The sequence below is a fragment of the Borostomias antarcticus genome (assembly GCF_949987555.1).
Source record: "Borostomias antarcticus genome assembly, chromosome: 13".
Classification (NCBI taxonomy): Eukaryota; Metazoa; Chordata; class Actinopteri; order Stomiiformes; family Stomiidae; genus Borostomias; species Borostomias antarcticus.
The window spans coordinates 18716778-18738279 of record NC_140246.1 but is presented as its reverse complement, the minus strand read 5'-3'; the positions used below and the strand labels follow the sequence as shown (position 1 = coordinate 18738279).

Here is a 21502-nt window from a genome sequence, read left to right as displayed (position 1 = left end):
GATCATGGTGTTTCATATAATGTACTGGCAATATACATATGGTTTATAATCTGATCTGATATAGCCTACATGGTTTATAATCTGATCTGATATAGCCTACATGGTTTATAATCTGATCTGATATAGCCTACATGGTTTATAATCTGATCTGATATAGCCTACATGGTTTATAATCTGATCTGATATAGCCTACATGGTTTATAATCTGATTTGATATAGGCCTACATATGGTTTATAATCTGATTTGATATAGGCCTACATATGGTTTATAATCTGATTTGATATAGGCCTACATATGGTTTATAATCTGATTTGATATAGGCCTACATATGGTTTATAATCTGATTTGATATAGGCCTACATATGGTTTATAATCTGATTTGATATAGGCCTACATATGGTTTATAATCTGATCTGATATACATGGTTTATAATCTGATCTGAAAATATATTTGAAAAGGTGGGGTCTGAGATGTCAAGTTCACTATTGGATTGGCTTCGTTATTTGGTTTAACATGATAGCCTTTTTGAAAATCTGCTTGAAATATTCATGAGGTCTGAAGACGAGGCATTACTCATGGTTTCAGTGAGTATTTTGGCACATTAAATGCAAAAAATGTATTGCAGAACATTAGCAATGAAATAGGGAATAACCTATGCTTGGTGCGAGATATATGTATAGGCATAGCCTAGATGTTTCATACATCAAGTCGATGTTAACTCAACTCATTAATCATAATCAAATCATATCACAATACACATCCTCAATAAGTCATTTGCATTCAAACAGTCCACACATAAACGGCTCCTACAATCACAATCATCAAGCTTGGGTTATTTGCACAATTCTTCAGAGAAATAGGCAACACAGAATATAAAAATAGCCATCTCAATCAAATGTATGTAGCCTTTCCGATTCAAACGTAGTATAATGTGATCGCATGTGTTATCTTTAGGCTGTGTTTGTATCTTTGACTATGCATTACTAGGCGGTGTGTCAGCCTGTAAGACTAGATTCATTAAAACATAATGAAGTGCAGAGGTAGGTTCTTAGCTTAGTTCTATTCATGGTTCTTAGCAACGCTGTGCTATAGTGTCTATGCTGTACTGCACTCTAGTGGGTCAGTTCTGTTATTACATGATAGGTAGATTATACCTGCTCATCCAAACAGTTATTTATTTACTTATTTATTTTAACCTTTATTTAACCAGGCAAAATTATTAAGAAGAAATTCTTATTCACAGTGATGGCCTGGCAAAAAGCACAAGCTTCTTGAGGGAGGGTGGAAAGTAGCCTGGTATGACCAATATCGGTCTGGCTTTTGCCCCATAGAGAGCGATTATGTGGGAGGGGGTACTTGCCTTGACAGACAAACACCTTCAGCCAATGAGCGTTCAGCAAACTTTTGCCAAATCCAGTCGTCAGAACGGCAGAAACGTCTTTTCCACCGAGAAACTCCGCTAGTGCATACTCTTGTTCTTGTTTAATATCTTATATCTCAATGCAAGATCGTGTCCTCTAACCGGCTCATTAATGGTCCGATATGGATTTGTTCCCCAAACTTAACCTATGCGCTGTCCCAAATCTTTCTGCGAAATATGTCCTCACACACCTAATGCAGGCACTCCATCAAACGGCAATAATTGACTAATTGTCAATAATATGTGATAATGTGGACCTGTTTGGTAAGCATATAAATGACAGTCCTCCTGTGCGTAATGCGAGCCTAAATGAATCCGGCGCTACTCGGCCTACTGGCCGAGATAGAACTCAAAGAGGTGACGGCGAAGGCGACTGCACCCACATAAGGGCACCATCAGTGAATGAATACGTCTATGTGAATCGAAAAAATGTGCACACTATAAATACCCAAATCATGTGACGCCGACATGCTCATCACAAGTGTAGTGGCACGGTGGCCTGGCTCCACGCATGACTCATTCATCCTGGCGCACAGCGCGTGACGGCTGGCTTGTTGGTGAGTGCATAGCCAAGATACATTTTCTTTTTCACTTTAATCTTTATTTGCATTTTCGATCCTTACAACCACAATACAATAAAACATAAAAACTAACAATAACATCCTATGGGTACTTCCATCAAGTCACAATGCAGCTCTTTTCTCTTACTCAAATATTACAATTTCAATATTAGTGGTATCATCACACTTCCTTCTATAATCCATCAATTTTTCCCATCTCCCTTCAAACTTTCCTTCCTGTATCCTCAATGCATGCGTGAACTTATCCATAACATAAATCTCCTCCACAACACCCAGCCACTGCTCCTTGGTTGGGGGTTCCACCCAGGGCCGGACTGGCCATGTGGCGTACCGGGCAAATGCCCGGTGGGCCGGACCTACTTGTGGGCCGATCATGGATGTATTATATAAACTGGATACAGCCACTCCATTCACTGGCCGCTATCAACAATGAAGCCCTATTGAACCGCGCCATCTTGGCAAAATTTGTAGTCATTTGACTATTTCCGGTTACTTTTGACTTGCGCAGTTGTGCTTTTCTGGCCTTCCGGTTACTTTTGACTTGCGCAGTTGAGCTTCTCTGGCCGACGCGCGTCCACGAAAAAGTTCACATTTATCTGAAATGTAGACGCGCGTTCCCGGCTCTCTCTGCTCTCCCCGCTTTGATTTAGCAATGAAAACCGGCTTGCATATTAACCTGTTTTTGTCAAATATATCAATTGGAGAAATTATTTTTTGATCCTGGCATCTTAGTTTTAACAGGTTAAATATAATTGAACATGTTTTGTTTGCTAGTAGATGGTATTCATTCCGTTCGCGATAACGTTATTGCAGCCAGGCTAAATTCCTCCAGGGAGTCAGTGACAGGCGAGTTGAAGAGCTTCACTCCCCGCCAGCAGGAGCATTGGCCGCGGCTACCGCATCTTGGATAACCCGCTGAGTTCATGGCTGCTATTTCACATTCGCCCTTGATCAATCCCAATACCGATCCATGGTAACAATGAATCAATCGTTCAGATCAGATCGGAAGTGCTGCATGCATGTTACAACATCATTGTTAGCTTTATTAACATAACCATAGCCTACATTTATCTCTCAAGACATAGCTTGTTTGCGTCAGAAGTTAGATGATCTCAAACGTCTGTTTCAGTGCGACTTTAAAGGAGAATTCAAGTCTATAATTTTGTAGCCTCTAAACACATGTACTATGTGTCTTGTTTATAATGAACTTAAACCAAAGCAGAAAATTTAATTATTTTTAGTAATAAGTTAAATAAACTGAATGTGGTGGTTACAGACGCTGTTATTTTGAAAGACTCAATTAACCAGCATGCATTGCGCAAAACTGAGTTATCGGGAGGAGGCGAACGGAGTCAGAATTCGGCAGAACAGCAGTAGCCATCATTATCTCTCAAGTGAACATCTGTCACTCAGGATATTTGTCAGACCCCGTATCTAGCTATATTTGCTATTGAAGAAAAACACAGACAATGACAAAATACTGTGCAGTTTGTGTAATCAAGGATTTACCTGCTCAGGTAAATAAAACATCTGTGCGTCGGTTGTCATCTTTTGTGTGTATATTTTTCGTTTTGTTGAACTAATTTTATAGAGTAGGCTAGAGCTAGAGGGTTAGGATGGTGCACCTTGAGTCCCTGTCCTCCTGGGATCGTCTCTATGTTCCCCCAGCTCTATGTTCCTCCAGCTCTATGTTCCCTCAGCTCTATGTTCCCTCAGCTCTGTTCCCTCAGCTCTATGTTCCCTCAGCTCTGTTCCCTCAGCTCTATGTTCCCTCAGCTCTATGTTCCCTCAGCTCTGTTCCCTCAGCTCTATGTTCCTCAGCTCTATGTTCCCTCAGCTCTATGTTCCCTCAGCTCTATGTTCCTCAGCTCTATGTTCCCCCAGCTCTATGTTCCCTCAGCTCTATGTTCCCTCAGCTCTGTTCCCTCAGCTCTATGGCCCAGTCCCAATGTCCCCCCTAAACCCTCAAGCCCTGAGCCCTCACAGACTTATTGACGTCACCTGGTAAAGTGGTTGAGTGCGCGAGGCTGCAAGGGCTCGAAGTGGTATAAAAAGGAATGGGACAGCACTTGTCACATTACGTTGACGTGAAAACATATTTCTTACTATTGTGGGTGTGGGGCTTTTTATCAATTTGTCAATTTTACATGTTTTTCTTGTAGGCCTTCATGTAAATTAATTTTGGCCTGAGTCAAATCCCCTTTACATTATCCGAACTCTGTGTTACCCTCAAAACATGTCTGTTCAACTTGTTGAAATCATTTCATTTTGTGGTCATATGCGAACTACATTACTGCCTGTGATTCTTGTTTGTGATGAATCCAAAAGTATTTACTTAAGAATGATAATACACGTTCCTGCACCTCACAACTCTTTCCATATTCATGTTGGAAATCTCAATTCAAAGAACACTGCACCGAAATGGGTGATTAATGTCATACTGCTTTTAACTGGGAAATCATATGATTTAGAGCAACAGAAATCGATGTAATTTATAACCATAGCCTACATATTTTTACACAAATCACATTATACAAACCCATGGGGTTAATAACCCATACTTAAAAATAATGAAACCAAAATAATTATAAGGCTACTTGTGCAGATAAGCAAGTCCAGCTAAAAACATTAAAACATTTTGTTTTGTAACGTGAACATTAGGGTTGGTTGATCTGTCCGTGCTTGTTTATTGGCTGTTCTTCAGGTAGCCCCGTGTTTCACGTCACAACGATATGAACTGTGGGTAATTCCCTTAGGCTAAGTCTGCAGAAATGCAGACTTACGGGAAGGGGCCATAAAGGGCTCAAAATGGCTGCCGGAGAGCCCTCACGCACTTGCCGAGTTGACATTGGGACACCCCTAAGCCCTCGCGGACTTCGCGGGAGCACGCTCTTAAGTCTGTGAGTCTGCAAGGGTGGACATTGGGACTGGGCCATCGTTCCCTCAGCTCTATGTTCCCTCACTCCTATGTTCCCCCAGCTCTATGTTCCCACATTACCAAGATTTTTTGGTAACTCTCGCCTATGAAGCATTTATTAAGTAATTCATCTTTTATAAAGCATTATTAATACATTCCTAAACATTAGTAAGCAATTAATAAACACATTTATAAAGGATATGTTCTTCATTAATAGTCTAATGTGTAATGTAGCTGTGTTTTCATACTTAACAGATAGTGTATGTAACATCCTCATCATTCAGCAGGTTTGTATACACCTTTGCTCTGCAGTTCTTATGCCAGCAACGCCAATTAATCTTTTCACCCCTCGTTTCATGCTGGTGAAAACAGAAGTTCTGAACCACTTAAAGCTTTCCTCCACGGTTTCCAGGGATCAAGCTTCCATGAACAGCAGCCATCTGAGCAAGAAGTGTTTCACGCTACACGCCTCCACCAAATTTGGTGCAAATCGGAGCAGTAGTATTTGATGACTGTAGTTTGTGTGAAATTCTGCTTCCACACACGCACACAGCCCCCAAAAATCATAGAAATGTGGGAACATAGAGCTGAGGGAACATAGGGTTGAGGGAACATAGGGCTGAGGGAACATAGGAGTGAGGGAACATAGGGTTGAGGGAACATAGGGTTGAGGGAAAATAGGGCTGAGGGAACATAGGGCTGAAGGAACATAGGAGTGAGGGAACATAGGAGTGAGGGAACATAGGAGTGAGGGAACATAGGGTTGAGGGAACATAGGGCTGAGGGAACATAAGGTTGGGGGAACATAGGAGTGAGGGAACATAGGGCTGGGGGAACATAGGGCTGGGGGAACATAGAGACGCTCCCGTCCTCCTAGATGTTTTTGTTGTTGTCGTCCTCCTCGTTATTTTGCTTCCGGGGACTTGTGGAACCCCGGAAGTGCAGACTTCCTGATCATGCTTTGTTTACATGGAGCAACTATAGTCAAAGAAACCACATTTTTCTTTATTGTTTTGTGGGTGTCTAGTTGTTGAGCCCAATGTTGTTCTAGAGTGGAATTCTTTAAATCATTGGGATTAGTGTGTGTGTGTGTGTGTGTAAGAGAGAGAGAGAGAGAGAGTCAGTAATAAGCATCACAGACGGGTTGCACTCCAGTCATTATTTTTTTTATTAACTCCAGCAGAATGTTCTGGAGCTAGCCTATGAGCTGGTGTTCGCTGGTTAGCCCGTTAAAGGTTGGTGGCGAGCTGTGGCGAAGCCGACCCGGTCCTGTCCACGGTCGAAGATGCTGTAGTACTCTGACAGAAATACATCTCCCAGAATCCATAGCGGCCCCATGCCTGAGTGCAGGTCCATGGCCTGGAATCCACTGAAGCAGATCTCCCTGTTGCCTAGTTTCTCCTGGGGTGATGAGGAGAGGATAGAGGGATTTTTGATTTAGCTGTAATCAAAGGCCTTAGCTCAGACACTGACAGCCATGATGAGGACAGTCTTCCAGTGCTTTCTCTTGCATGTTTTTTACTGGAGCGGTCTCTGTGTCTATCCACATGTGCTGTAGCAGTGCTACCATGTGTTGTAATGTTCAGTCAGGTTAATTTTCAGAAGATGTCTCATTTTCACGTAGCAGGTCTTTCCATAAGATTTGATAGATTGAGACTTAGGACATTCCAAATAGGCAGCTACGAACTGATCCAACTTTATTCTATAACTGCTTAAAGGTGCTATAGATAAAAAAAATTATGTCGCCAAATCATTAAAAAAAAACTCTTAGCAAGGTTCGTGAACCAATAGTATTACAACTTCTGATAACTCCAGACACAGAGATACCTGTGTACCAACTTGGTACCGCGTGGTACCAACATGCTGATACTATTGGCTCAAGAGCAGCGTTAGAGGTGGGAACCAAACCTCAAACATCTCAGACAGATAAACACAACATTCATTTAGGACCCAGCAATTGTTTTAAAATGATAAATTCATAATCAATCTTTTTTTGTGTGGGGGGGGGGGGGCAATACATTTATTCCAAACCTTGCTAAAAGCTGTGTGGATGTTTTTTGAATGATTCATAATATACATTAAAGCAGTCTTGGCTGCCATCAGCCCGTCTGGACAGTTCTGAGCAGGCGACTCACCCGCCTGACGTAGGACCTGGCAGACAGGCTGTACTCCACTCCGCTGATGGTGAGGGTCACCAGGGGCAGACTGGACAACCTGCTGCAGTCAAGCAGGTACTGAAATAACACACACACACAGTCACACACACACAGTCACACACACATCAAGAGACAGGAAAACCTCTTTCGATAAGGAGACAGTCTAGAGGTTTTGTTTGGGACTGGGCCCAGGTGCGTACCTCTCCTATGGATGTGGGCGTGGCTCCGATCAGCTGCTGCAGGGAGAGGATGTCTGTGGACGGGCCGGCGATCAGGGAGGTGCCCGTGTCCACGATGGCCTGGCAGCCCTGAGCGCAGAACGCCTGGGCACCCTGGACCCTCACGCTGCAACACACACACACATGCAAGCACACACACACAGATTAGATATTGATGACATAGACACATGCTTGTGTACCATATTTAGTGTGTAGTACTTCACCTGACCTGTCTATCCTGATCTGCCAGTAGCCCTTCTCCGTCACGGGAACCCAGTTGATCTGACCGCTGAACAGAGCCGCGTCTATCCCGCCTAGCAACAGCTCCCCCTCTGGGTCAGTCGCACTCTTACTCCTGGGATAGTCGAAACACCATCACCATCATCATCACCATCATCACCATCATCATCATCACCATCATCAGCACCATCACCACCATCATCACCATCACCACCATCATCACCATCATGGCAGTCTAACTTTTTTTTTTTTTATATCCACTGGGGAAAGTGCAATGTGGGTTGTGTGCAATAGTCTATGTATGTGCAATGTGTTGTGTTGTGTATGTGCAATGTGTTGTGTTGTGTATGTACAATGTGTTGTGAGTAATATGTGTAATGTGTTTTGTATGTGCAATATGTTGTGGCCAACGTGTTGTGTGTAGTATATGTATGTGAGACATGTGATGTGTTGTCCTCCTCTGTTTCTATGTATAGAGTTGATTTGTGCAGCAAACGAGTCCAAGACTAATTTCCCTGAGGGGACAATAAAGTATATTCTATTGTATAACAGGGGGAGCGATGTGCGTACTTGCTGAGGTAGAAGGAGAACAGAGGCTGGTCCACGGCCTTCTGGGCCATGATGCTGTCGAACACGGGCGTGCCGACCTCCGCCAGCGACGGGTATCCCAGGCCCAGCACGCCGTCAAACTTCGCCATGACGAACACGAAGCCCGGCTCAAACACCGCCTCCCCAAACTCCTGGTTCAGCACCAACACCTCCCCGATCTGGACACACACACACACACACACACTCAACACAGGAATAGGATAGGTAAATTAATTACAGTAGGACCCCACTCATCCGAACTTCAGAGATCCGAACCTCCCTCTACCGGACAGGCTTAAAAAACTTTCTTTTTTTTAGCCTGCTATCTGGTTACTGGTGGGATTTTCATGGGATTTTCATTACTGTACTGTACCCTACAGCCTAGGCTACACTAGGCTGTAGCCTACTGTCACGTTTCATTTATTTGTTACTTTAATGTCGAGCGCAAAACGCAAACGAGTCTGCTGCGCGAGAGCTGCATTCCTTGGTAGCCAGAAAGCGCGTCAGCACCTGAAGCAGAGGAGCATCGAGTCATTTTTCGTTCCCAGTTAATGGACTTCAGGAACACAGACGTGTTGTGGGCATGTAGATTAGCCTACTAGACCTACTGTATTTGTTAAATAATAGCCTACAGCCTAGGCCATGTTAGCCTACATCGGTTGTTTTAGAGACTTTCTTTTAGGCTACAATAGCCTAAGACACGACAACTTGTCTGTCATTTCATTTATTTATTTATTTATTGATTATCATTTGCTCTAATTGTTCTAATGTTGGGTTGTTTTTAGGCTATAGGCTACCATGTTGTTCTGCGAATACAGTAGCCTATCGATGCAGCGTACGCCTCATTTGAGAATAAAGTACTGTATTTGATCAAAGCTGGCACTCAAGTGGAAATTCGGTTATTTAATTATAGGCTACTGTAGGTCTATTATAGGCTAGGCTATATGAGTTTAGTTGGCTATTTGATTGCAATTTTGATGCATTTTCAGTAATTAAGGGTATTTATTGGTCTATTATGAGTCTATATGAAACAAGTATACCACTTTTGGTGCATTTTGGTGAATTTGGTGCATTTTAACATAAGTTTCAGTCATCCGGACATTTCAGAGATACGAACGACCTTCGGTCCCGTTGGGTTCGGATAAGTGGGGTCCTACTGTATGATCCCCATGTTGAAGGAATCACACAGGAGTGACTACTGTGACAGACGCCTGTATCTCAACCACCTACATCCTTCATAACACCTAACACTGGTCTACGGTCCAGTCCCATTGGCCACCGAACTGCAATACTTCCTGTAGTCCTGTATAGACTACAGAGAGCAGAATCAACTTGGGATGGACCGGACTAGACCAGACCGGACTAGACCAGACCGGACCGGACCGGACCAGACCAGACCAGACCAGACTAGACTAAACTTTCCAGCCATTTCTACTATCATCAGCCGGTTGTATCAGGTGTGACAGGTGTGAACAGTGGGGTTTAAAGTGGGAGCAGTGGCGCCACCTTGAGGGAGTCCCTGGCCTTGATGCCCAGCAGGTGACCAGTACCGTAGTGAATCCCAAACATCCGGCCATCATGGTTGAAGGTATTGGACTCAAACGCCTTGAACTTGTGGTGCATCCCTGTAGAGAGAGAGAGAGAGAGAGAGAGACAGAGACATGTAGGTACACACACACCTAGAGAGAGAGAGAGAGACATGTAGGTATGCACATGCACAGACACCGATGTAGAGAGAGAGGGAGAAAAGCACACACACATGCATGCGCGAACACACACACACACACACACACATGCATCCCAGTTCCTCTGACACAGTGGTGCAGACTGTCCTTCTAAGGGACAGAGACGGTGAAGACCGTCTCTCTGAGGGACAGAAACGGTGAAGACCGTCTCTCTGAGGGACAGAGACGGTGAAGACCGTCCCTCAGAGGGACAGAGACGGTGGAGGTGCTGCTCAGCGGCCAGTCTCTCACCACAGGCCTCGCTGACGCAGTACGACGACGGAACCCACAGGTCCGCTGACCCGGTGTCAAACACCACCGTGAAGTTCTGCGATGGAGAACCCAGGTTGATAACACCGTAGAACTGGGCCTGGACACACACACACACACACGTACGTAGGTAAAGCATGCACGCACACACCAGGTGAAGGCAAACATATGTATACTATATATATATATATATATATATATATAGAGAGAGAGAGAGAGAGAGAGAGAGAGAGAGAGAGAGAAAGAAAGAAAGACATATCTATAAATATACACACACACAAGGTAAAGCATGCACGCACACACTAGGTGAAGGCAAACATATGTATACTATATATACGTATATATACACTATATTGCCAAAAGTATTCGCTCATCTGCCTTTACACGCATATGAACTTTGTGAAATCCCATTCTTAATCCATAGGGTTTAATATGACGTCGGCCCACCCTTTAAAGCTATAACAGCTTCAACTCTTCTGGGAAGGCTTTCCACAAGTTTTAGGAGTGTGTTTATGGGAATTTTTGACCATTCTTCCAGAAGCACATTTGTGAGGTCAGACACTGATGTTGGACGAGGAGGCCTGGCTTGCAGTCTCCGCTCTAATTCATCCCAAAGGTGTTCTATCGGTTTGACGTCAGGACAGTGCAGGCCAGTCAAGTTCTTCCACACCAAACTCACTCATCCATGTCTTTATGGACCTTGCTTTGTGCACTGGTGTGCAGTCATGCTGGAACAGGAAGGGGCCCTAACTGTTCCTACAAAGTTGGGAGCATGGAGTTGTCCAGAATCACTTGGTATGCTGAAGCATACAGAGTTCCTTTCACTGGAACTAAGGGGCCAAGCCCAGCTCCTGAAAAACAACCCCACACCATAATCCCCCCTCCACCAAACTTCACACTTGGCACAATGCAGTCAGACAAGTACTGTTCTCCTGAAAACCCCCAAACCCAGACTCATCCATCAGATTGCCAGATGGAGAAGCGTGATTCGTCACTCAGAGAACAGAGAACGCGTCTCCACTGCTCTAGAGTCCAGTGGCGGCGTCCTTTACACCACTGCATCCGACGCTTTGCATTGCACTTGGTGATGTATGGCTTGGATGCAGCTGCTCAGCCATGGAAACCCATTCCATGAAGCTCTCTACGCACTGTTCTTGAGCTAATCTGAAGGCCATATGAAGTTTGGAGGTCTGTAGCGATTGACTCTGCAGAAAGTTGGCGACCTCTGCGCACTATGCGCCTCAGCATCCGCTGACCCCACTCTGTCAGCTGTTGGATGGGTGAGTGAATACTTTTGGCAATATAGTGTATATATATATACTCCCTCACGTCCATGAAGTTGTAGAGCCTCTCACTGGTCTTGGCCAGGCGCAGGGAGGGCGTGCCGGGGGGGTAGCACTGGGCGTAGCGCTGCGAGAACGTGTCCGGCTGGTGGTCCCGTACGAAGTCCTCCAGACGCTGGGCCGCCCTCAGCTGGGCTCGCACCGACACCATCCGCCGCAACGGCACCCTGGGATGGAGGGAAGATAGGACAGATGGAGAGAAGGAGGGATGGACAGAAGGAGGGAAAGAAGGAGGTTAGGGTACACGTCTACAGAACATCTGGGATGGAGAGGTCCAGGCAACAACAGAAAGATGTACTACTGCTGCTACGAGTATGACTATTACTACAATACACACAAAGACACACACACAGGGGGCCGATCAGTTGTCAGCATCAAGCCTCAATTGTAGACTGTCTAGAGGCTAAGAGGGAGAATGCAATCTACACACACACACACACACACACACAACATAAAAATGACTTGTCAGAGATGTCACACGTGTCTCAGTACAGTGGGCCCTGGGAACCACTTCTATCAGACCCCAGCTTCTATCAACTCCCAGCTTCTCTCAACTCCCAGCTTCTATCAGCTCCCAGCTTCTATCAGCTCCCAGCTTCTATCAGACCCAGATAAACAACACCAGCACCCTCTGTATGAGGCTGTGTAGAAACCTATAGCCAAATGGTTCCCTTTCCAGCTTGGTAAAGTAATATTTGGACCCCTAAAGGATTCTTTCTTACCCGATATTGGTTGTAATTATATTGAATCATACGGACCTGAAAAGGGTTCTGAACGTTATTTTCTTCTGTTCAGTTCTTCTGTTAATGGCTCTATATAGTAACACCCTTTTGTTTTAGAGTGTAGTTTTTTATTTTTTATTTAACCTTTATTTAACCAGGAAAAGAAACCCATTGAGATTAAAAATATATTTTACAAGAGTGTCCTGGCCAAGACAGCCAGCAGCACTGTTACCGAGTTACAGACGACACAATTCAAAACAAACAACCATATACTGTAACAATAAAAACAATCAATTTACAGAAACATTCATCAACAGTCAAAACATCTGCAGCCAGATGTGCTTGATTCCATGTCCCCCAGGAGCGTTTTAAAAGCAGCCTATGAACCGAGCTCCCGAAGATTTAGTTTATATTGGGGATCATTCCAGGTGGAGGGAGCAGCACCTGAAAGCCCTCTTCCCCAGTTCAGTACGGACTCCAGGGACAGTTAGTAGGAGACAGTCCAGTTAGTAGGAGACAGTCCAGTTAGTAGGAGACAGTCCTGTTAGTAGGAGACAGTCCAGTTAGTAGGAGACAGTCCAGTTAGTAGGAGACAGTCCTGTTAGTAGGAGACAGTCCAGTTAGTATGAGACAGTCCTGTTAGTAGGAGACAGTACAGTTAGTAGGAGACAGTCCAGTTAGTAGGAGACAGTCCAGTTAGTAGGAGACAGTCCAGTTAGTAGGAGACAGTCCAGTTAGTAGGAGACAGTCCAGTTAGTAGGAGACAGTCCTGTTAGTAGGAGACAGTCCAGTTAGTAGGAGACAGTACAGTTAGTAGGAGACAGTCCAGTTAGTAGGAGACAGTCCAGTTAGTAGGAGACAGTCCTGTTAGTAGGAGACAGTCCAGTTAGTAGGAGACAGTCCAGTTAGTAGGAGACAGTCCTGTTAGTAGGAGACAGTCCTGTTAGTAGGAGACAGTCCAGTTAGTAGGAGACAGTCCAGTTAGTAGGAGACAGTCCAGTTAGTAGGAGACAGTCCTGTTAGTAGGAGACAGTCCTGTTAGTAGGAGACAGTCCAGTTAGTAGGAGACAGTCCTGTTAGTAGGAGACTGTCCTGTTAGTAGGAGACAGTCCAGTTGGTAGGAGACAGTCCAGTTAGTAGGAGACAGTCCTGTTAGTAGGACAGTCCAGTTAGTAGGAGACAGTCCAGTTAGTAGGAGACAGTCCAGTTAGTAGGAGACAGTCCAGTTAGTAGGAGACAGTCCTGTTAGTAGGAGACAGTCCAGTTAGTAGGAGACAGTCCTGTTAGTAGGAGACAGTCCTGTTAGTAGGACAGTCCAGTTAGTAGGAGACAGTCCTGTTAGTAGGAGACAGTCCTGTTAGTAGGAGACAGTCCTGTTAGTAGGAGACAGTCCAGTTAGTAGGAGACAGTCCCGTAAGTAGGAGACAGTCCCGTAAGTAGGAGACAGTCCCGTAAGTAGGAGACAGTCCTGTTAGTAGGAGACAGTCCAGTTAGTGGGAGACAGTCCAGTTAGTAGGAGACAGTCCTGTTAGTAGGAGACAGTCCAGTTAGTAGGAGACAGTCCTGTTAGTAGGAGACAGTCCAGTTAGTGGGAGACAGTCCAGTTAGTAGGAGACAGTCCTGTTAGTAGGAGACAGTCCAGTTAGTGGGAGACAGTCCAGTTAGTAGGAGACAGTCCTGTTAGTAGGAGACAGTCCAGTTAGTGGGAGACAGTCCAGTTAGTAGGAGACAGTCCTGTTAGTAGGAGACAGTCCTGTTAGTAAGAGAGTCCTGTGAACGAAGCCCAGAGTTTCCTTTACATTTTTGAACTATGTAGTTCCGCAGATAAATTGGAAGCAGATCGATTTATTTAAATAAATTTAAATAATTTATTTATTATTTAAAAATATAAATGTACAAACATTTAGTCATCCAGTCCACAAACATAAAAGCGTAATCATATAAAACAGATTACTTTACGTTCAAAAAAATAAAACAGGAAAGACAAAGAAAAACTTTTTTACATACTTCAGTGACAGCTTACATTACAAAAATAATTCTGAATAAATATGAACAGTTGATCTACATTTTTGGTTTGATATACATTTAAGAGACTCAAAGTAATAATTAATTTCTATGAGAAACAATTTAAAGGAGGGTACAGAGTTAGAGAAGGACCTATTTAATGCTGATGGTCAGTTACTTCGCTATGAAACTTTCCTAGAGGTGAAGGCATTTCCAGTCAAACCTAAAGATTTTAATTTGGTTACCAAGTCTATTCCTAGTGGTATTTTAGAACTAATGAAGTCCTATAAGGAACAAGTTGAAGGTCTTGGATTTGAGTATAGGCCTAGGTCTACTTTTTATTTAAATGGTATGGACTTTTTGAGCAATAAATGTACTTATAGGCATATTAGAGAATGCCTTCTTTTTGCTAAGAAAATAACTCCAAGAGGGAAATTCTTTTGGAATTCTCATTTCATGGACATTAATTGGAGGAAGGCGTGGCTTGTTCCCTTTAAATTCTTCATTACAAATAAAATTAGAGAAGTTCACTTGAAAATACTACACAACCATTGGCGATTTTATAGGGGGGGCAGGGGGGGCAAGTGCCCCCCCCTGATTGGACAGCCCAACTCTGCTCAGATTCTTAAGATTCTTTTCTTTTTTTTTTTTTTTACTAATTAACACAATTATTAAATACATAATTGTTGTTTGTACCAGTTTGTGTTAGATCATCATTAATTTTAAAAGTGTATTTATTACTTAAACTATGCAACCTTTAAAAATATATATATATTCATAATCCACTAATGGCACAACTCGTCCGTCGAAAAAAAATGAGATGTACTGCTCAGTGCTCAACAAGCTACAACTAGCCAACCTGCTCATAATGGCAAAAAGAGCTATAAAAACAATTTACCACTTCTTCATAAAATAAAATAAAATCTGGCAATGCTAATGAAGAAGCTTCCACTCGAAATAACAGCGCAGCAGGTGCAACCGAATGCAGAAGTGCTCCAGAGGCTATCGAAGCTAGCACACTAGCAACATCACCTTGGGCGAGGAAGCTAGCACCAGCAGGCAGTTGCAGTGTGATGTTGTGATGTTGGGTATGGCCTAGTGCTCGGTCATAAAGTCATATTGACATGCTCGTGGTGTCTAGATGAAGTTTGATGTGTTGTACATATTGAATTGTCATACGGATTTCTCATTAGCATACTGTTCACAACTGGTATTCTTTGTAAATAGATGGGACAAGACGGCAGAACAGGTTGTTTTTTTTTCTCACGTCAAAATGTTGCCCCCCTACTCTCAAAGGGTAAAATCGCCTATGTCTGAGAGTCTAGTTTAGCACAGGATAGTCTAAATGCTGCTTAATAAACCTATATAAACATGATGACTCTACTGGACTATAGAATCACTGCCAAACTCCCGACATGCTGCTGAGGAAATAGTTACTTGTTATATATTCAAATGTTTGGTGACATTTATGTTACTCACTATTGAGATGGAAGTGTTTATGACTGCTGTTGTTTAAGTGATCGGTTAGTGGTTTTCTCTCACCTACTTTTACATCTTAAGTGGTTGTTATTTACCTAAACAGTAAAATAAACACAAGAAAATTAAATGCATGGATCATTATTTATACTGCATGGACATTTGGGATATTTGTTAATTAATTAGCTCTTTTCCCCCTTCACCCCCCCCCCTCCTCTTCTCCATCCTTCTCCTCCCTCTATACTTCTCTCCCTCCCTCACTCCCTCCCTCCTCATCTCATCAGGGTTCTTTACAGCAGCCAATTTGTGTATTTTCCGGGATATCATGCATTTCACATACTTTCTCAAAACATTCTGTAGGCCTATAGAAGCTGCGTGTTCTAATGGATGTTGCGGGGTAGTTAAGCACATATTAGAACATCTGTGCCAAGTCCCTCATATCCAAGGCCCCGTGCGTCATGGCTACTATAATCCAGCTACATCAGTGCCTGTATCGAGGTCTTGTATGGGGTCCATGGACGGGTTTCATGTGATTCGATAATTATAGCTACAAACATGATGATTCGGCAAATCAATAATCTAACTTGCTGCCGTATTACTCGGTTCACCACGGATCTTTCAAACGTAAAGTTCCTTTCCAGTAATCCAAACTCCATATCCAATTCCTGTTTTGATTTTTGATCATTGACTCACACGAACAGACTAATTCCGATTCCGATTTCAGAACGATTAAACTGTAACATAGCCTAGGCTATTTGTATTCGTTGGCGTATTCATAAAAAAATTTACACACCCGAATATCACAAACAAGAACTTCTGCGTAAGGATTGTTGACATAAACCCATTCTTAAGTGTCATATTCAAGTCTCGTCATAATATGGGAGCTATAACGTGCGGGAAAGGATGAAGGACTTAAAACAAATTGATAATATTGGAACATTTTGACAGAATTAGATTATTGAATAGAGAGTATTATTTAAAAAAGAAAAGGGCAGGAGTTCTGGGGAGCCTATACCCACGCCCTAGCGGCATATCTCAATAAAGACTTTTTAACTTTTGGCAGTTGCTTTATTTTGAACGAGAGAATATTATTATAGCCTACTATTAACGCCAAATCCAGGATACTCGTGAAGGCGCCTGCGTTGTTATGAACCAGACCTGGAGTAGTGAAAAAGGTGACGACATACAAAACTAAAACCCTCTAGATTCACTGAAACTACCATGGTTAACATAAAAAAGGTGACTGTAGCCAAAAGGTGACAAGTTTGCAGGTCCGTTGAACGGAACGCTGCTCGGCTGCTAGAATAAGACAGCTAATTTAGGCAACAAAACCTTTATTGAGATATGCCGCTGTGCGCGTGGGTAGGCTCCCCAGCTCAGTCTTGTTGTTCCGATCATGGTTTAATTTGCAATAGCTCCTTCATCACACCTGTCTGAAAGTGCCAATCAAGTGATTTACAGTGATTTTAGAAAGTAGTTTTGTCAAAAGAGCCTCGCAAACCGTGACGTCACAGAGCGCCCTTGTGACGTGAGCCAGGAGGTGTATAAAAGCCAGAGAGCGACAGAGGAAGAGCAGCCAGAGAGAGAGAGAGGGGGACGTCTTCCTCTCTTTCCCTGACTCTCTCTCGTGGGCTAGAGAGTGAGAGAGAGGAGAAGGAGGTATCATCTCGACATCTCCTCCCCCCCCTTCTCTGTCTCACTGAGAGAGATTCAGTGAGAGAGTCCTCCTCTCTTTCGCTGAGTCTCTCTCAGTGAGCCAGAGAGGGGGGGAGGGGAGATGTCAAGGTGGTATCTCCTTCTCCTCTCTCTCTCTCTCTGGACCACTGAGAGAGAGTCAGGAAGAGAGAGGGAGATGTCCTCTTCTCTCTCTCTCCTCTTCCCTGGCTCGGAGGAGGAGGCGGTGGTGGTGGCAAATTTAAAAATAAATAAAAACCGATTTTAATCATAAAAACTGATTCTGATTCTCATTGTAAGCTATAGTGTTGTTATTAAGATATCCATGTTAGCATATAGGAGTACTGTTACTATAGTTACTGTTAGCACTTCAGACTTAGGGTCTGGGCAGCCTCAGCCCTCCACCTCTGACCAGTGCTCCACCTCTGACCAGACATCCACCTGACCAGACCTCCACCTCTGACCAGTGCTCCACCTCTGACCAGACCTCCACCTCAGCCCTCCACCTCTGACCGCTGACCAGACCTCCACCTCTGACCAGACCTCCACCTCTGACCAGCGCTCCACCTCTGACCAGACCTCCACCTGACCAGACCTCCACCTCTGACCAGACCTCCACCTCAGCCCTCCACCTCTGACCAGACCTCCACCTCTGACCTCCACCTCTGACCAGACCTCCACCTCCACCTCTGACCAGACCTCCACCTCCACCTCAAATTTAAAAATAAATAAAAACCGATTTTAATCATAAAAACTGATTCTGATTCTCATTGTAAGCTATAGTGTTATTAAGATATCCATGTTAGCATATAGGAGTATTGTTACTATAGTTACTGTTAGCACTTCAGACTTAGGGGCTGGGCAGCCTCTGACCTCCACCTCCACCTCTGACCAGACCTCCACCTCCACCTCTGACCAGCGCTCCACCTCTGACCAGACCTCCACCTCTGACCAGACCTCCACCTCCACCTCTGACCAGACCTCCACCTCCATCTCTGACCAAATGTTAACGGTACAGTCGAGCTCTTTGAGTGTGATCTTTACTAGCCTGCTTTGTCTTGTCAAAGGAAAGGAAGCTGAGCCGGAATCCACAGACGTCACCTACCGCAAGATCGAGGCATTGCGCGAGATCGGAATCAGTTAAACCTGGCTACACCCAGGTTCTGTGCAGAGAGGGTCTGTCTGGACGCTGTTACTGGGAGGTGGAATGGAGTGGTCACACTGTTGACATTGCAGTCTCGTATAAAATCATCAATAGAAAAGACAAAACCTATTTTGGTGGAAATAACAAGTCTTGGATGTTGCGGTGCTCTGGTGACAGTTACAGTTTCTACCATGATAAAGTTGAGACTAAAGTATCAGGCACTCAATCCTCTAAAATAGGAGTGTATCTGGATCACAAGGCAGGTTCTCTGTCCTTCTACAATGTCTCTGACACACTGACCCTCCTAGTGCCCCCCCTCATTGGACAGCCCAACTCTGCTCAGATTCTTAAAAAAAAAAAAAAAAAAAACAACCACCTTTTTTTTCTTTACTAATTAACACAATTATTAAATACATAATTGTGGTTTGTACCAGTTTGTGTTAGATCATCATTAATTTTAAAAGTGTATTTATTACTTAAACTAGAGACGGGACGGCAGAACAGGTTTTTTTTTTTTTTCTCACGTCAAAATGTTGCCCCCCCTTCTCTCAGAGGGTAAAATCGCCTATGACACAACATATACCCAACAAACATGTATAATTCTAGATTTTTGGATATTGATCATAGATGTACTTTTTGTCAAACTGAACAAGAAAATATAACTAATCTTTTATATGGTTGCCATTTTAGTGTAGTTTTTGGGGGAAAGATTGAGAACTACCTTCTATGCAAAACTTCGCATGCTATTCGCCTTATTCACCTCAGCTGCCATATTGGTCAGTCTGACGTAATTAGGGGTGCGGTTGCGGAAGTGCCCGTTGCCTTCAATGTTAAAAGTTCACTTTAAAAACACCACTTCAAGAACCAAAATAGTCAAAATAACAGGCTGAATACACTATCGAGGTTACAAACTCATCATTACGAGACTGATTGTTTTCACTGCCGTTGTTTTCGCGTTTGGAAATACATCGGAGTGAATGCAGCTGACGGCTAACTATGGCTCATTCACCTCCATGTATTTCCAAACGCGAAAACAACGGCAGTGAAAAACCATCAGTCTGGTAATGATGAGTTTGTAACCCCGATAGTGTATTCAGTCTGTTATTTTGACTATTTCGGTTCTTGAAGTGGTGTTTTTACAGTGAACTTTTAACATTGAAGTCAACGGGCACTTCCGCATCCGCACCCCAGACTGACCAATATGGCTGCCAGGTGAATAAGGCGAATTAATATTGAAGGGAAGGATATTGTTACTCATTTTGAATGTAATGATAAAAAATGTGTTCTATGGTTAATCTCTTTATTCTACTTGGAAAATGTCATATACACAAAGCTAAATTCTCTCGACCAAGAATAGCCTTATAAATAAGGACATACTTATTTTTGAGTCTGCGGGCGGACAAAGCAGACCATCCAACGCGAGCATACAAGTACGACCAAACGGTGGGTACGGGATCTAAAATTAGTGATGAATCTCAGTGCTCCATGGTCAACAGTCTCAGTGCTCCATGGTCAACAGTCTCAGTGCTCCATGGTCAACAGTCTCAGTGCTCCATGGTCAACAGTCTCAGTGCTCCATGGTCAACAGTCTCAGTGCTCCATGGTCAACAGTCTCAGTGCTCCATGGTCAACAGTCTCAGTGCTCCATGGTCAACAGTCTCAGTGCTCCATGGTCAACAGTAGGCTATCCAGCGACTGTAGGCATTGTGAGGATGCGTGCATGTAGGCTATAGCCTAATAGCCTGGTATGACCATCCCGATCTCGCGAGCTCACTGCTTTGCTCCGCAATATCGGGTCGTTCTGCGTTAGTGAAACAGAATGTGAGCTCGCGAGAACAGGATGGTCGTACCAGGCTAACAAATTACACCCTCGATGAGCTTTTCTTTGAAATCTAGAGTTTAACATGTTTTTGAATGAATAGAGCAATTATCAGACTTTCTCAATAGTGCTAGTTTTGTCAACTTTTTGATCTGAACCATTGTATATGATCATAAACCTTAATAAATCACCTTAAAACATGATTTCCCCTTTACTACTCGACCACTCGAGGCAGTGGGTTACACGGGATTTAACCACAGCTATGGGGCGTTGTAAAATCCCTAAAACCCCCGTAGCTGTTATAAAATCCCGTGTAACCCACTGCCTCGAGTGGTCAATTGCTTTTCTACAACGGCTACTACATATAGGCTATTCACAAAAACACACCTAAGTAACATTCAATCATTTACTTACCGATCAATCTGATCATTTTAGTATTTACGTAGCCCAATCAACTTGTAGCTGACAGAGCCACATTTGGTGTGGACGCAGTCATCAGCAAAAAATGTTAATTTGCATTTAAAACATTCTGATCTAGACTATTGATATATATAATAAATAACTGGTCACATGATAGATCCCTGGGGCACACCCTGGTTTATACTTGGGGAAAGTTAAATTACACTTCCTCACTACAGCAGAAGGCTTCAGTGGTGAACCAGGTCTCCACAGCTGTCCTTACCTGACCAAGCCCCGAGCGGTCCATACACAGGCACAGCAGAGAAGAGCCAGCGCTGTCCACCTCATCCTGGGAGAGTCAGGTTCCTGTCGGCCAACTGTATGTCGAGACCACAAGTCCCACACTCCCAGACCGTCCCCATCTGACTTGACATCAACAACCTGAATCCATGTCACTGGCCAACGGCACAATTTCTCAATATCTTTTCTATCACATGTTACAGAGAATGAACTCAAACAACATGTCCACATGTCTCGTTTGCAGGGTTTGGGTGACCGAGACCTGGTCATCACGTTGACTAAGTAAACAATACTTGTTTGGACAGACCAGAGAGACCTTAGCCTTTCAGATTCCTTATCTTAGCTGAGGTAGTTTGGCGTTCGTGATGCTGACTAGTTATAAATGCTTAGTTTACATGTGTACAGATGGCTATTTAATGGGATACATGTCCTGGCACTGTTCCCATCACACAGAGTATCACACTGAACACAGAATATACACCCACATATTTTCAAAGATGCATAT

The 21502-nt window shown here is 43.6% G+C and overlaps 1 protein-coding gene across 2 annotated transcripts; it reads right to left on the bottom strand.

Annotated features, from left to right (window-relative positions):
* Positions 1 to 6080: 6080 nt before the first annotated feature.
* Positions 6081 to 21138, bottom strand: nots (nothepsin). 2 transcript variants are annotated; one of them, XM_084448195.1, is made up of 9 exons: positions 20981 to 21136; positions 11446 to 11626; positions 10099 to 10216; positions 9629 to 9747; positions 8105 to 8301; positions 7524 to 7649; positions 7277 to 7421; positions 7056 to 7154; positions 6083 to 6321 (listed from the first exon to the last, which is right to left on the bottom strand). In XM_084448195.1, exons 1-9 carry the CDS (start codon positions 21043 to 21045, stop codon positions 6142 to 6144), a joined length of 1230 nt encoding a protein of 409 aa, XP_084304321.1. In that variant the 5' UTR covers positions 21046 to 21136; the 3' UTR covers positions 6083 to 6141. The 2 variants fall into 2 exon arrangements, with proteins under 2 accessions (XP_084304322.1, XP_084304321.1); XM_084448196.1 differs by lacking the exon at positions 10099 to 10216 and having other exon boundaries at positions 6081 to 6321; positions 11472 to 11626; positions 20981 to 21138.
* Positions 21139 to 21502: the final 364 nt, after the last annotated feature.